This window comes from Otolemur garnettii, unplaced genomic scaffold (genome assembly GCF_000181295.1).
Source record: "Otolemur garnettii isolate 467f Iridium unplaced genomic scaffold, OtoGar3 scaffold00025, whole genome shotgun sequence".
Lineage (NCBI taxonomy): Eukaryota > Metazoa > Chordata > Mammalia > Primates > Galagidae > Otolemur > Otolemur garnettii.
This window is the reverse complement of record NW_003852420.1, coordinates 15,167,077-15,183,953: the sequence shown is the minus strand read 5'-3', so window position 1 is coordinate 15,183,953 and position 16,877 is coordinate 15,167,077. Positions and strand designations below refer to the sequence as shown.

The window sequence follows — 16,877 nt, the reverse complement described above, 5'->3', positions numbered from 1 at the left end:
CCTGAGCCACAGGTGCCAAGTCACGCCCAGGTATTTTTTGGTTGCAGCCATCATTGTTGTTTGGCGGGCCCAGGCTGGATTCGAACCCGCCAGCTCAGGTGTATGTGGCTGGCGCCTTAGCCGCTTGAGCCACAGGAGCTGAGCCCTTCTCTTCATTACTTAAGCCACTGTTCTTCATGTTCTGTGCTAGAACCAAACGCAGTTTGTAACTGATAACATTTATTAAAAGCTTTAGTTTGGTTCAGCATCTGATAAAAGGCAGGTTGGAGAGTGTCATTGCATTGTGCTTACCTGGATGACCGGAGTGCTATAGAGATGACCTGGCCTCCGTTGGTTGATTCCCAATGGGCTCTGCAGACTTTATAAATGGTGAGTGACGTCCTTGTTGGAGATGTAGGACCGGGTGACAGACATTTAAGAAATGGATGGAAATCCCTCAATCTCATCCTGCCCATCCAATATTTCCATAGCAAACATTCCTACACGGAAGGCCTGGGGGCGTGTCAACAATGTATTTGAATCTGTACATCATGGATGTCATCAGATGGCTAAGTGGGGAGAATGTGGGGAGCACTGGGAGGGGCTGAGAGTTGGGAGACTGAGTGTCTCATTCTCATCCCTGTCCTACTCTGAGCCCCTTTCCTCATCTGTTTGATGACCAAGGAGCGCTTGATGACCCTCATCACCCTGAGTGATGAGGGAGAGGGTGTCCTGACTTCTTTTCACTGGTCTGTGTTCCTGGAGTTGGGGTCTAACCTGGCTCTGCTGATTCCTTGCTGTTTGATGCTGGCTGGCTCCCCTGCCCTCCCAGGGCTCAGTTTCTCCATCTGTAATAATAGTAGTTAACATCGACAGGCAATTTTCCCAAATGCTTACTGAATCCTCAGAGCATCCTTATCATGCAGGAAGTATTATTACCACCATTTTAAAGAGGAGGAAGCCAAGACTCAAGGGAGGATGAATTTTTCCCAAGCTCATAGAGCTAGACTGTAGTAGAATCAGGATTTGAATCTAGTTTTCCCTTGTGCCAAAGCTTGTAACTTTCACACCACATCACAGATTTCCCGTTTGAGAGCACTGCTGAAGCCCCTTTGTGGGCTGGAGTAAACGTCTCTATCTTTCCTGCTTCTCCTCTGCCATGGGCAGACATGGCAGCCCTCCGTGCCCTTCCATCCCTTCTGCCATGTGATGACACAGTGACAAGACGCCATCTTGAAAGCTGAGATCAGCCCTCAGCAGACACTGAGTCTGCCAGTACCTGATCTTGGACTTCTCAGCCTCCAGAACTGAGAAATAAAATTTATTTCTCAACCTACGACTTCCATTTATATCTCACTGACTGTTACCCTGTCTAAGATAGATTGTTTCAGCAGTAGGGCTGAACTAAGACAGCATATATTTCAGGTTATTCAAATAATCCATATTTATAAAGGATTATTTTTAAAACACAGCAATGCCTACAGAACACAATGTCCCTCTAATCTTTGTTCTGTGCAACTAGACAGTGACATGCACGGCCAGCTAACTGCCCTCTGTGCAGCAGGCCCCCTTGAAGGGACCACTGAGTGGTGTGCTTCCCTCTGTGCCACATTCAGTCACTTCGTTAAACTGAGCGAAGATCAAACAGTCCTCCAGAGGCCCAGCCAGGAGGACCTTGTCAAACTTACCTCCCACGAACCATCCCCATGTGCAGCCTGAGCCCACTGCTGCCTACTCCTTTCCCTGGACCATCCTCTCTCTCATGCCTCAGGGCCCTTGCTCAAGCTGTTCCTATGGCCTGTCTAGAAGACAGAAAATGCTTTGAACCTGTGCTAAAAGAAGAAATGACTCATTCTTTGAGGCCTTGCCCTAATCTCACCCCACCAAGAAGCTGTTACAGATCTTACCCAGTAGAAATGAGTCTCTCTCTGATCTGAACCTGGACATTTGTCCCCTTGTTCTGCCTGGTCTGAGGACACTTGCTTCTGGCTCTCATCTGTCAGCTTCTAGGGACATGCTTATGTTTTACCACCCAATACTGGCTTTACAGGCAAAGGAGCTGTGCTCTGGGAAGGTGAAGGATGTGCCTCTGGCTCTTGGAAGCACCAAAATTCAAACCCAGGAGGCAGACCCTAAGGCCACACTCTTAACAATGATTTGATTTTATCCCAATATGTTTCCTACCTCCTGAGATGTGTTGGAGCTGGAATGTCAGACCAGTGTGGGTCCTGTGAGAGCAGGGGCTGCAGGCAGAAGCCAGACCACCCACTACAACATTGCAGCAGCTTCCTTCCTCCTAGTAGATTGAGGCCAAGGAATCCCGGGAGAGGAGGCTGAAGTTCTAGGGGAAATGCAATGGCAAGCTTGGAGTCTCCACTCTGGAAGATTGTTTTATTGTTTAAAATACACTTTATTTATTTAGTGATAAATAGGATCATGGCAAAATTGAGTAGAAAGCATAGAGAATTCTCATATACTCACCCTGCCCTCCTCCACTGCTATCAATATTCCACTCAAGAGTGGTCACAAGCCTGCAGTGGCACAGGTCACCTCCTAGAGTCCATAGTTCACAAGAGGGTTTACTCTTGGTGCTGTTCACTCTGTGGGTTTTGACAAATGTGTACTGCCATGTGGTTGACCAGCCCAGAATTGCACAGAATCCTTTCAGTCTCCTACAAATCCTCTGTGCTCCTCCTATTCATCTCTCCCGTCCCCCAAAGCCCTGGAAACTACTGATCTTTCTTTCCTTTCTTTCTTTCTTTCTCTCTTTCTCTCTCTTTTTAGTTGTCTCCTTAGTTGTGACTTTTTCAGGATGTCATATAGTTGAGATCCTACGCATGAAGATTTTCAGATTGGTTTCTTTCACTTAGTAACATGCATTTATGGTTCCTCCATGTCTTTTTGTGCCTTGATAGCTCATTTATTTTGATTGCTGAATAATATTCCATTGTCTGGATGTACCATGGATTGTTTATTCACTCACCTACTGAAGGACATCTTGATTGCTTCTAAGTTTCGGCAATCAATTATGAATAAGGCTGCTACAAACATTCTTGTGCAGACTTTGTGTGGACCTAAGTTTTCAACTCATTTGGGTAGATACCAAGGAGCATGATGGCTGGATCATATGGTGAGTTGCTTCAGAATTTTTAATCCAGGTTGTGACATCCAAATCCATGGGTGCCATTGTTGGCACACCTGCGTCTATCAGTAGCTACATTTGTAGGCACAAAGGGCCAGCTAATAGGACAACAGAGGCAAATGTTGATGGCAACTGCTGGCCTTGGATAGGAGCCAAAGAGCATCATTTTCTCCCACTTCTGAAACAAAGATCTCGAACTAAAAATAGAAAAATTAGCTGGGCATCCTGGTGGGCTGTCAGGGTCCTGCCCCCAAAGCACGGTCCCACCCCTGAGAGCAGCATCTGCTGAGACCTGTGGAAACTAGTGGCCATCGGCTAAAGAAATATAAAGTTAGGAGTGAAAGTAAAGAGAAGAGACATAGAGTAGAATTAAAATTGGGAGCTCAGGGGTCCATTGCCTGTTGTGGGATTCCGGCAATGGCTCAGAGTGTTTGCTCCACTCTGATTTTATTGAAGTCTATTTGCCCAGAGGGTAAGATGAGGGAGGGAACAAAGACGCCAGCAGTTTCTTAGATTGATGTATCAGCTCCTGTTGTTATTATTATTGACCTTAAGGGTAGCCTTCAGAAATCTGAAATCTGAGCCTTGTATTGGGAGAGCCTCCTGTTTGAGATCTCACACACAGAGATATCTAGGGAGGTGTTAAGTCCTACTACTTCTCTGTGGACTAAAACACTGCCACCTGTGTTAATCTCCTCTGAGGGATGAGTAGCAGGGAGGCATTTTCCTGCCATCACCACCACAGAGGATTTTCCTCTGCGATAAGGGATATAAGCTCTTCTGCCCATCTCTCAGAGCTCAAGCTACTCCCTTGGTCTCTGCAAATGCAAATTCAAATCTCCACAAAGGGTATCTGCTTTGCCTGTTTAATGGGCAGGAAATGCCCTAGAAGATGTATCTTTTCTAGGACTTGCCATAACCTCTCCTGTGGCCATTACTGTCCTCAGGTGCTCACAGACCCAGCAGGGTGCTTGTAAGCTGCATCCCCAACAGGCTAGAATTTCAGACAAGGCAAGACTAGCAATGGCTAGCTTAAATGTAAACTAGCTGACGTTTCTTTGTTCCAACTCAGCTTACTTCTTAGTTTTCCTCTTTTTCTGGGGGTGCTTTCCTTTGCCAAGAATGGGGTCTTCAGTCCCCATTCTCCCAGCAGTGGGCACCTGTAGTCCCAGCTCCTCCTGAGGTGGAGGCAGGAGAATCGCCTGAACCCAGGAGTTTGAGGTTGCTGTGAGCTATGACATCCTGACACCATGCTCTCTGGGCCACAGACTGAGACTCTGTCTCAAAAAAAAAAAAAAGTAGCCCTCTTTTAAGTTTTTGAAATCCTTTGTAATGTCTGGCTTAATAAAAGATAGCTGGGTTCTCACGTCTGCTTCTGCCTATAATCTGTTGGAATATTGACTGTCATATAAGATTTAGAAAACTGTGCAATACAATCGTAAGAGAATGAGAATGAAAAGATAAATAGTGCATTACTCTGAATTTAGTATTTGTTTTGACCTTACTGACCTCCTGAAAACGGTCTTGGGAACCCCCAGACTATACTCTGAGCACCACTAGCCTAGGTGCTAGGGAGTCAGGGAAGGGTTGTGAGCAGAGGAAAGCCAGCCTCAGCTCTCACTTTTAGCAAGTCTCCTCTGACAGCTGACGTGTCAGATGGGTTGAAAGGAGAAAAAGGCCAAGACAGGTCCAGGCGAGAAACAGCAAAGTCCCACCCAGGGCTGATGGGTTGGGGCCTGCCCTCCGTCCTCCTCAGCTTGGAGAGAGAGAGCGATGTGGGAAGAAGCAAGCTCCTTCTAAACCACCCCAGCATAGTGTTCAAGGCCCTGCAGTCCACTTGACCTTCACACACGTGGATCCAGCATCCTAGAGGGCTCTGTTCATTTGATCACTCCTGCTTGGAAAGCCCTCCCTCCCTTCTCTCTGCCTGGCCTGCTTTCAATTTCAGCTCTGTGGGCACCTTCTCCAGGAAGCCTTCCCTGACCGCCCCTCAATTCCAGGTGAGGACAGCAGCCCCCTCTCTGAGTTCTTCTCAACACTGTATTGTCTCTTCAGGAAACCATCTCTCCTAGGAGGCTGCATGCCTTGGTGATAGAAGAACAAATCCTGCCCTCCTGTCCTCTCCCTGCCCCCAGCAACAAGGATGTGGCAGTTTCCCTAATTTGGGAACTTTGCCTTTTCCATTGTGATGGAATTTATTCTACTCCCATTCAAAGGGTAAATATTTAAAAGTATCCATCTACTGGAAAAGATAGAGTGATATGTGTACATGCTCTTATTGTAAGGTAAATAGAAGATCTCGTTTGGTAAATAATTTTTAAATGTGTTCCTATGGTAATAAAAAGTTCCTAGGCCTTTCCTGCATGCTGGGGTTGGAGAGAGATACTGCTTAAGTCACCACTGAGTTGCCCAGCACAGAGCCTGCCTCAGCTAGACATTCAATAACCTTCCTATTTTTAAAAAATACATTTTACGTCTTGCATAAGCACTAACACAGAGAGAAGGCTCATCTCTAACAAACAAACTTTTGTCACTGATGGTATCTCTTTGTAGATTTCTTTCCCCCAGAATCACTGTGGTTCCAGCTAAGCCAATTCTTAGATCTGCATTTTCACGCAGCTAGAAACTGCAAGTATTTCCCAATAAAAAAAAGTTCAGGGGTAGCTCCTGTGGCTCAGTGAGTAGGGTGCTGGCTCCATATACTGAGGGTGGCAGGATAGAACCAGGCCCCGGCCAAACTGCAACAAAAAATAGCCGGGTGTTGTGGTGGGCGCCTGTCCCAGCTACTTGGGAGGCAGAGGCAAGAGAATCGCCTAAGTCCAAGAGCTGGAGGTTGCTGTGAGCTGTGATGCCACAGCACTCTACTGAAGGACGACAGAGTGAGACTCTGTCTCTAATAAAAAAAAATTTCAGAAAATAGTCTATTGAGTTGATGTAATAATTGACTTCCTTAATTTGGGAATTTTGGCTTTTCCACTGTGATGAAATTTATTGTACTTCCACTCAAAGAGCAAATAGGTTTTCAAAAAGTATCCATCTGCTGGCAAAGATGGAGGTAAATATGTATACTCTCTCATCCTAGTGTAAATAGAAAGGCCTGCTTTGTTAAATAATTTTGTGATGTGTTCCTGGGATCATAAAATGTTCCAAGGCACAGAGTTAATAATTTTGATCCTGAGATGTTATCCTGAATAGATGTGCAAACATTGGAAAGATCCACATGAACGGGCAGAATTTATTTAACTAGATTAAGCCTTCAAAAGACCCTGCACTGGGGTTGGGAGCACTCCTTCCTGGATGCCTCAGTGTCCACTCAGGTTTTGCCTTTACTTTTCTCATATATTGCTTTATGGCAGATGCCACCTAACTCCCTCAAAGTGTCTTCCTCTTCCCCAAAGCCTACTTCATGGGACATCACCATTTGCAGGAAGCCCTCAACCTCTGCTTTGAGGTGTGGCCTAGTGGACAAGGAGCCAGAGCTGGCCCTAGAGGTGGCAGCCCACTCTCTCACTTCTCTCTGCCTCCTTACCCCCTTAATTCTCACATCAGTCACCAGTGGGGCCAGGCGCCCTTGGCCCTATCCATCCCACAGCCTGACTTTAGGCACCTGAGATACACAGGTTTGGTCCATTGCCCAACACTTATGTCCTTAGGTACCAAATATTGGGTCCTGGTTAACAGAAAATAAAGATAGGTCTTTTATATTCCCCAGTCCTGGTTTGCTAGAATTTCTCTTCTTACCCACCCATCCAGCTGTCCTGGAGGTAGTATTTGACTCTGTACAGTCAAGAAAGGGCTCAATTAGCCGGGCGTTGTGGCAGGCACCTGTAGTCCCAGCTACTCGGGAGGCTGAGGCAAGAGAATCGCCTAAGCCCAGGAGTTGGAGGTTGCTGTGAGCTGTGACGCCACAGCACTCTACCCAGGATGACAGGGTGAGACTCTGTCTCAAAAAAAAAGGGGGGGGAGGGGGAAAGGAAAGTTGAGAAAAGTGGAAATCATGATGATAAACGCTGACAGTTCTTCCATGCTATCCTGGATTGAATACTACTGGCTAGGTAGCTTGGTTAAGCCAACCACTCTAACCTACGCGTGAACAGTGTCTTTTTTAGGAAACGTTAAGGGGCAGTCCCTACTTAGCTGGGAAGTGACTCCTGAGCAGTCTTGAAGGTTGAAGAGGATTTCCAGGTGTCCTTAAACTACGGCCCCCAGAACACATGCAGCCCGCCTAGGACATGTATCTGGGCTGCTGGGTGTTTTTGCTGCCACTGCCTGTCCTGCTTAGCAGCTGACTCATCCTGGGCCCGCAGTTCAGCCCTCCAATGGTCTGAGGGACAGTGAAGTGGCCCCCCATTTAAAAAGTTTGAGGACCCCTGATTTAGGCAGCTGGAGCGGGAGAAGAGAAGGTGTCCCCAGTGAATGGAACAGCTTGGGGCTAAGGCTTGGCACGAGCCAAACTAGTTACTGCCCTTAATTTTTTTTTCTTTTGCATTTTTTGGCTGGGGCTGGGTTTGAACCCGCCACCTCCAGCATATGGGGCCGGCGCCCTACTCCTTTGAGCCACAAGCACCGCCCATACTGCCCTTAATTTTGAACACCTCCTTGTGTGTTTTCTCCAGGAGGTGGTATTGTCACATAATGTGGTCAGAAAGGAAAACTCTTGTCCCTCCTCTTTGCTAGCAGGGAGAGCCCCAGCTATGGAGGAGCCTAACTTTGGATTCAATCCAGCTTGGTTTCTGATCAGCCACGTGGCCACAGGCAAGTCACTTCAGTTCTCTCACCCACAGTTGTCACACCTACCCAAAGACCCATTCACTGAATCACTCAGTAAAAACCAGAATTCAATGAGATAATGTCTATAAAGGTCTTATCTGGGGTTTCTTGACACTATTCACGATTCGGGCTGGAGGCTTTGAGGGGCTGTCTTACATTATAATAGGATGGGTAGCAGCATCCCTGAGCTCGACCCATGAGGTGCTCTACGCATGTGTGTAGCATCCACTACACACAAATTGTGACAACTAAAAATATTTTCAGGAAGGGGGGCAAAATCATCTCAGAAGGACCATCAGTCTAATGAAGCGCTTGACATGTAGTAGGCCCTGAAATTTATTCTCTCCTCTTCCCCCCCAATTAGTCCTGGAAGTGACATTAACTTCTGTCCTGTTGGAACAGGAAAAGCCTTCAGAGATCCCTGTGCAGATAGGGAAACAGGGGTCAGAGAAGGGAAGTTAGCTGCCTAATGTCACACAGCATGTCACTGGCAGAATGAATTAGGTACAAAAGAGACAAAACCAGCCTTCATTAAAAGACTGTGCTGTAAATGAGCAAATTCATTTCTTTCTCCCAGGAGAGCCCAGAGGTGAGTGGTTAAGGCTGTTGGAGTGGCTGTACCATTCTCAACAGGCAGCTTCACCTCTGGGTCCAGGGCAGTCATTCCAGTTGTTCCCATTTCTAATTGGCCAGGAAGGGGTAAGACCAGGAAGAAGTGGAGAGAGAGCACCCTTCTTTTTAAAGCACAAAGTGGGCTCAGCGCCTGTAGCTCAAGCGGCTAGGCCGCCAGCCACATGTACCAGAGCTGGCAGGTTTGAATCCAGCCGGGGCCCACCAAACAACAATGACAACTACAACCCCAAAATAGCCAGGAATTGTGGCAGGCGCCTGTCGTCCCAGCTACTTGGGAGGCTGAGGCAAGAGAATTGCTTAAGCCCAAGAGTTTGAGGTTGCTGTGAGCTGTGACGTTACAGCACTCAACCCAGGGCGACAGCTTGAGACTCTGTCTCAAAAAAAAAAAGCACAAAGTGAAATTTGCATATTTAGTTCTGCTTATATGCTATTGGCCAGACCCTCCTCACATGGCCACACTTAACTGCAATGGAGGCTGGGAGTTGTCGTCTCTGGCCATGTGCCCTGCTAAAACTTGGGGAGGAAAGAGAAGAATGAACACTGGGGTTTGGTTCGCAGTCCTACCTCACAGAGGCAAAGTAGAAACCCAAGATCTCTCTACCAAATCAGTTCATTTATCAGTCAATTAACTAGCAGGAGAGTGGCAGTCAAAACAATAATTTCAGTGCCTGGAGTCTCCTGTGCTGGCTCGGTGTCAGGCCCTGGTTAAGCACTTTCCACTCCTTGACTCATTTAACCTTCCCAAAGGCCAGGGAGGGAGGTTTTACTTGTTAATTCCATTTGACAGGGGATGAAAACCGAGGTTCTGAAAGGTTAAGTAACTTGCTCCAAATCACACCGCTCAGATCTGCCCAACTCCTTGGTCTTACCCTGTGCCAAGCAACACACAGTTGTAACCTGAACTGAGGTCCTCAGCAGGGGAGTTCAAGAGAGGATTCAAGCCTCTGGTCCAAGGCCCCTCTAGGCTACCACAAGAGCTCAAAAGGCCCTCTGAGGTGACCTGACTCTGTGAGGCTGCCTTCAAAAGAGAGGAGGCCCTTGAGTGAATTAGCAGCTGGGTGCAGGCTCTGGGTGGTTTTGGTCCCTCTGAGCCTGAGTTTCCCATGAGAATGAGAACGGTTCCTGCCTCCTAATGTTGTGCAGATTAACGAGATGGCTGCTTGCCGGGATCAGAGTCCCTCCTGAAAAGGGGAGGCTGCTGGGATGGATCATGTGGCAGTGGCATGCATTATCAGTGTGCAGCCGGTGTGCCACCTCTGCTAAGGCCAGTGGGGCAGGGGGAAAGGATAGTGTCTTTCTCTAGGGCAAAGGGAGAACTGAGGCCCACATATGGTGGTGAATAGCACCTGTCCAAAGTCAAGAAAGTGGGACCTACTGGGGACTGGTGAGAAAGGCAGCCAGAGCTCCTGGGACATCAGTTCTCTGAGCTAGGGTGGTAAGTCCAGGGGTCCTACCTCCATGGGTTCAAAGCCCAGCTCTGCTACTTGCTCACTGTGTAAACTTGATGGGTCACTTTGCCTCTCTGAGCCTCAGTATCCTCCTCTGTCAAATGAGGATGAGAGTGGAGTCTCCAGGTATAAGGGGGAAGTGAGGAGTTAATGAGGTCCCCCATGTTGGCACAAAGGCAAACGTTGCTGACAGTGGCTGTGTTATCACGAGCACTGAGATGCTGTCTCTCCTGTAGCCTGACATGGCTTGGGGCGAGCTGGATTCTTAGGTACAGATGGAGGGGCTTTGGGTAGAGAGAGGAGCTGGTCTCTTTGGAACAAGGGTCCTTTACCAGGGAGGCCAGGCCTCCATTCTGCCTTGCAGATGGTACACAGATGCTGTCAGGGCTGGGGGTAAAAGGTGTGGGCGAGTGCCAGGGGGTGGAGACCATGGGTGCTCTCAGTGCTACCTGGAGAAGACATTAGCTCCAGTGGAACCCCTGGCCCTTTAGAGGGTGGGAGTATAGGCAGAGATGGGGTCACAGGCCTCTCATCTGGTGTTAGCCTGCCCTATACTCCTGAGCCCAGTCAGGCTGGGTGTTCCCTGATTCTCCACAAGTCCTCAGGACCCCTAGAGAGGAATGGAAGAAGGGACTGGGAGGGGTCATCCCTAGAATGCGACTGTTCAGTTCCCACTGCCTGCCCTGTGCAGAGTAGGAACTGAATACCTGTTGGATGTGTGAATGGGTAAGTCAGAGGTTCTGCTGTTACCATAGACTGGCTGTGTGACTTGGGCCAGTTTCTTGCCCTGTCTGTGATTTAGTGCCCTCATTGGTAAAAAAAGAAAGAGAGAAACTGAGTATTCCTGATGTCTCTTCTAGCTCTGGGCCCATGTCTTCCCTTTTCCCCCATCCCCAATGGCGGGAGTACACTGGGCTGCACACAGAGTGCAGAAATGGGCTTTTATTGCTAGGGCAAGATCACAGGTACAGTGGTCTCTGTCCTGACTGTGAGAAGAGACATCTGGAAGGTCCTTCCGGCTGGGCTTGGGGTTTCACTCTGGTTGGAGGTGGCAGCATATGCCCAGAGGAAGAGTGAGGTCAAGCCACTAGCAGCTCATCTGGAATGAGATCACAGGGTATTAGGATATTTGTATCAGTAGCTGCCCTTATGGGCAGCTGCAACTCATTGGACACTTGATGGGACACAGCTGACCTGGGTCCACTGTCTCAGCTCTTTCCCACAATAAGGCCTTGGAGAGGCGACCGGCATCTATGCTTTGGAGTCTTTCTCTGGCCCCTGGCACTGACCCAGTCTCATTTCCCTGCTCTCCTTCAGAACAATGGCAGATGTGGAAAGAATGATCAGAGGCCATGGTGGGAACCAGGGCTCAGTATATGATCAGTCTGAGATCAGGATTAGAGTTCAGCCAACAACCATCATCAAAACTCAGTCTGTGGTTAAGATCTAGGCTCAGTCTGAGGCCAGAATCGCAGCTGAGTCTGGGTGTGTAATCAAGGCCCAGGGTTCAGAATGTGACCAGAATCAGGGCATGGCCCAGGTCTGGGGCCAGGGCTCAGTCTGTGACTGAGATGAGGGCTCAGTTTGCTGCTACACAAAGAAGACAAGTCAGGCCTGGGTTTTGCTTCACCACAGGCCCCTGTGCCTTGGGGCACCGAGCCCTGGCCCCTCACCAGCAGGAAGGCACACGGCGATCCTCATCCTCTTCAGATATGGATGTTCAAGTCGATTCCCTCCTCAATTTTAGCTGAAGGAAAAAAATCAGTCTCAGCCTCTGCCACTGGAAACTTGAATAGAGATCAGACCCCAATAGCTGCCACTCTCCCTTGGGTCAGTCTGACAGCTGTGGGACACCAGGCATGTCACTCTACCTCTCTGAGCCTCAGTTTGGTCATCTGTATAGAGCAGTGATTCTCAACCTTCCTAATGCTGTGGCCCTTTAATACATACAGTTCCTGTGGGTCGCGACCCACAGGTTGAGAACCGCTGGTATAGAGGGTACATGGCAGTACTCACCCGCAGGGTTGTCGTAAGGATCTAACAGGGTGGAGTAAGTGCAAATGACTGCCTAAGTGACTGGACGCATGGCTGTTTTTAATGAAGAGCCATGAGGTCTTGACACCTTCCCATACCCCATTTCTATTACCCCCACAGTCCCAGACATGCCTAGAAACTTAAGGGCCAAAGAGAGCTCCTAAGTGCTGGGGGAGTAACACAGCTCCCAACTTGCTCAGAACCAGTGGATCCTTCTGTTTGTTTCTGCAGGGTCCCCTGACCAGAACCGCTATGAAGCAGGCACAGAGCTGCACATCTGCCCTTGGAAAGCTGTACTTGTCCACAGCATCCTTACCCATGAGGTCATGAATATACTTCACGTCCACATTCAAGTCGCGGAGGAGGATATGGATCAGCGGGCATACCTGAGAGCCGGAGAGAGGAGGGAGAACAAGGTCAGGAGGAGGAGGAAGGACAGATCATTCTCAGCTGGGAACAAACCTCCCACCACCCACAGAGATGCCCATTTCTAGGGATCTTAGCTCCTTTGAAACTCAGGATTTTAGAACAATAGAATTCTAGTGGTCTACAATCTGAGAACCCTAGCATGCTGGAATCCTAAAACTATAGAATCCCGCCAAACAGTAATCTAGAGTGTTAAGATCACCATACCCTTAGAAACCTTGAACTTTGGAACTCCAGCATTGTGATGGATGTGTTACTTAGTTCATTATAAACATTTCACATTGTATATTGAAGCAGTACCCTGAACCTCATAAATGCATCAATGTACAAAGTAATGATTTAATAAAAAAAAAATTAAAAAAAAAACCCTTGAACTTTGGAACTCCAGCAATTTAGGGGGTGACTTGGGGTCCTAGTGACTATAGAGTGGGACTTTCCATGCTTTCACATGCATACAATTCCTGGAAATTCCCATGCAGCAGGTCTGGGGTGAGGCCTGAGATTCTGCATTTCAAACAAGTACCCAGTGAAGGAGGTAGGTGGCCAGAGGACTGTGCCTGGAATCCCCAGACTCCAAGTCACTGAGTCACATAGCTGCCTAGAGGATTTTTCTTTTATAAACCCACATTCCTGGGCCCACTTCCAGGACTAACTTAGAATCTCTGGAACTTTGGGTCTGGGAATCCTATGCATTGTAAATATGGTTTTGGATGATGCACAGATGAAAAAAATATATATTTTATATGTCTGTTTATATTGTCAACTAATTATATGAGAAGTGATAGTAGTTTTCTGTTTATGACAGGGACACAAAGTTTCCTCTTTAAAAATAAATGCACTCAAATAAAATTAAGTAAAATTGTGTTGATTTGTTAGCTACAAAAGGATATTGGTAGTTCATGAATATGGCAAATGGCTCAAGTTTGGGACTGGGTGACTTCAGCTGATGTCAGGCCCGGGCTCCCCACCCTGCTACCAGGCTGGGTAATAGAGGAAGTGGCTCCAGCAGACCTCCCAAAGAGGAGTTTTCACCTCTGAAGGAAAAGTGCCCAGAGACTATAGCCAGGCCTGCAAATGCCACACCTTCCCCCGACCAGGCCTGGTTCTGGGTTCCAGGGAGTGGGAAACTTACATCCTTCTGCATTATGTAGGGCACAGCATTATTCAGGGTTCCAGTGATTGCGTCCACAACATTGTTGATTAATTTGCTGCGTCTGGAAAAGACATGGAATTGATAAAGACCAGTCGAGTAGGTAAGAGGTAGGGTGGTGGGGGTGGGACTGCCAAGAAGTTGGGGTGGGGACTTTGAAGTCAGGTAAACCCCAGGGACACTGAGGTACCTGCCTTCCTGAATGCAGACGGCCTCCATCCAGATGCGCTGTTACCTAGAATCCCACATCTGAGTAGGTGCTCGCCCCAATCACAACCCTGAGACCTCAGGTCTTCATTCATTCGACCCATATTTACAGAGCACCAACCACATGCCAGGAACCCAGCTGGGCCCTGGGGACACTGGCATGAGCACAAACAGCCACTATCCTGGTTCCCAAACATCAGACCAATCTTGCCAAGATTGGCTCACCCCACCTTCAACTTGGCATACTTGTCACCTCCTCAGGGCAGCCCTCTCTGACTGCTCGTCTAAGAGAACGCTTTGCTCTCCCAGTACCCTGTTAGTCGTAATGCTCTGTGCAGGGCCTATCACTTCCCCTAAGGGCTCTATATTGTTGGACTGAGCTGCTTTTCTTCAGACCTTGTCTGTCATCACCAATCAATTCCTACCTGGCACATAGTGGAGGCTCCCTAGAATGAATAACACAAACATATGATTAAATATACAACAACAGCTTGCGACAACACTTTAAAGGACAAAGAGACGCCTCTTATAAGAGAGAATAGGTGGAATCTCACTGAGGCCCAGGAGGAGGAGAAGGAATATGGAGGGGGAGTGAGGAAAGGTGCAGCCAGGACGGTCTGCACAAAAGTCCTGAGCTGGGAAAGAGTTTGTCTGAGGCACAGCACAAAGGCTAGTGGTATCTGAGCAGGGTGAGTGAGGCCAGAGGGCAGTGTTACAAGGGTGGGCCCAGAAGTCTATGTACACAGCTCTGGGATTGAGCCACAATCCCAATGCACAAATAAAATTCCCAAGAGACACCAAGATTTGGTGTCATTTGACAGATGTGGACATAGACCCAGAGCAACAGGGTGGATTCCTGGGGCTCCTTGGTGAGGCAGTGCCCAGTGGGGTACTGAATTAACATCGTGGGCTTTCTAGCTAACTTCGGGACGCAGAGCCTTTCCGTGGTTTTAGGAAGTCCCTGGGCAACTGTGAGCAGATGCCTGGGTGGGGGAAGGGTGAAGTGACCTCTGCTGTTGGCCATCAGGGCTGAGAGCTGAGGATCCAGCTCTGGTCTTGACAAAACCTTGACTTCCAGATCATTTTTCCTCTCCCAGCTGACCAGGACCACTCTTTCTCCCTCCATTCTCTTGCCTGGGCCAAACCTGCTCTTTGAAGCTCACAGATTAAGATGTAGATTTTGGGGATTAACAGGGATCAATGATTTAAATGGAGAGGATTAAGTGTTCAAGATTTCATTTCGGGAATTTTCCAGTGGGTGGAGAATGGGTTGGGAACAATCTGAAACTGGAGCCCACGGTAGGCGTTTACTCCCCCCTCCCTTCTGAATAGAAGCAAGAAGGTAAATACAATTTCATCGCTACCATCATTATTGAGGGACATTACATAACAATAAGTGGGTGATTCTCCTAGAAGACCTGATAATCCTGATGTGTAGGAACCTAACAATAGAGCTTCAAAAGGCATGAAACAAAAACTGATAGAGCTGAAAGTGAATTAGGCAGTCATGATTATGGTGGGCAAGGTCTGCACTCCTGCCCTGGTCACAAGAGAACCAGCAGACACAGAGTCAGCATGGAGATTATTATTTCTGAGAGTCTAGTGTGCTCCAGGCCGTGTGCTCGATGTTTCTATCTTCTCATCTGTCATCTCACAACCCTCTGAGTAGGTATTGTTATTGCCCCCTGTCTACAGATGTGAAAACTGAGGCTTAGCAAGATTATATAGTTGGCTATAAAGTTACAAGTTAGTGGCAGAGTTGATACTTGAACAAAGGTCACTGTGACTCCAGAGCCTGAACTCTTTTGTCACACTGCACCTCTTCTTAGTTATAGGATAGGGTTGAAATTAGGGGTCCTCAACTCCCCCTGAGAGCTCAGTTCTGCTGAGATGCACGGGCCTTACCTGTCCATCAAGGAGAATGAGATGCTGTTTGGGTCAACGGCGCATTCTCCCAGGATCAGCCTGGGCACTTTGGTCTGGGGATCAATTTCAACTGTGACTCCAGTCAGGAAGTCCAAGGAGACCTGCAGGTCGATGATCTGGCCAAGTATGGGCCTGCAGGGAGCAAGATGCACAGTGAACAGAGTCTAGAAGGCTCTGCACGTCACTCACATGGGCTCCTTAACTGGGTGGGGATTCCAGAATGTCTCTGGGGAGTGTCAGCCTGGTCCAGATCACATCAACATAGTCCATATCCTTTATGGGATTTATGTGTGTACCACAGGGTTCTTCCCCTGGCATGTGCTTTAGTTCCTATGAAATCTTTATATACCATTATACTAATAATTAAAACAATAATAGTTAACATTCACTGAGCACAAATTATGTGCAGGCACTTTTTTTTTTTTTTCTGAGACAGAGTCTCACTGTGCTGTCCTGGCTAGAGTGATCATATCATAGTTCACAGCAGCCTTAAACTCTTGGGCTCAAGCAATCCTCTTGCCTCAGCCTCCCTGAGTAGCTGGGCTACAGGTGCCCACCACCACACTTGGCTACTTTATCTGTTTTTCTTTTTCTTTTTTTTTTTTTTTAGTAGAGACAGGGTCTTACTCTTGCTCAGGCTGGTCTTGAACTCCTGAGATCTGGCAATCTACCTGCCTTGGCCTCCCAGAGTGCTAGGATTACAGGCATGAGCCACTGTACTTGGCCAATGTGCAGGCAATTTTTTTTTTTTTTTTTTTTGTAGAGACAGAGTCTTACTTTATCGCCGTTGGTAGAGTGCCATGGCAGCGTCACACAGCTCACAGCAACCTCCAACTTTTGGGCTTAGGCGATTCTCTTGCCTCAGCCTCCCAAGTAGATGGGACTACAGACGCCCGCCATAACTGGCCACTTTTTGTTGCTGTTTGGCCAGAGCTGGGTCTGAACCTGCCACTCTCCGTATATGGGGCCGGCGTCCTTCCCACTGAACCACAGGCACTGCCCTCTGCAGGCAATTTTTAAAAGTATTTTACCTGAATTAGTCCATGGAATCATCACAATAATACTATGAGGGAAAAATTATTATTATTATTATTTTTTTTTTTTTTTTTTGAGACAGAGCCTCAAGCTGTCCCCCTGGGCAGAGTGCCGTGGCATTACAGCT

General features: G+C 47.9%; 1 protein-coding gene across 1 annotated transcript in view; it reads right to left on the bottom strand.

The window, feature by feature from the left end:
* The window catches only part of BPIFA2 (BPI fold containing family A member 2), a 30,536-nt gene that overhangs the window by 9,420 nt on the left and 4,239 nt on the right, over positions 1 to 16,877 (bottom strand). Inside the window, exons 4-6 of the mRNA XM_012804085.1 lie at positions 15,695 to 15,847; positions 13,565 to 13,646; positions 12,304 to 12,392 (exon numbers count right to left, since the gene is read on the bottom strand). Coding sequence (XP_012659539.1) covers positions 12,304 to 12,392; positions 13,565 to 13,646; positions 15,695 to 15,847 — 324 coding nt within the window. The remainder of the gene's footprint in view (positions 1 to 12,303; positions 12,393 to 13,564; positions 13,647 to 15,694; positions 15,848 to 16,877) is intronic.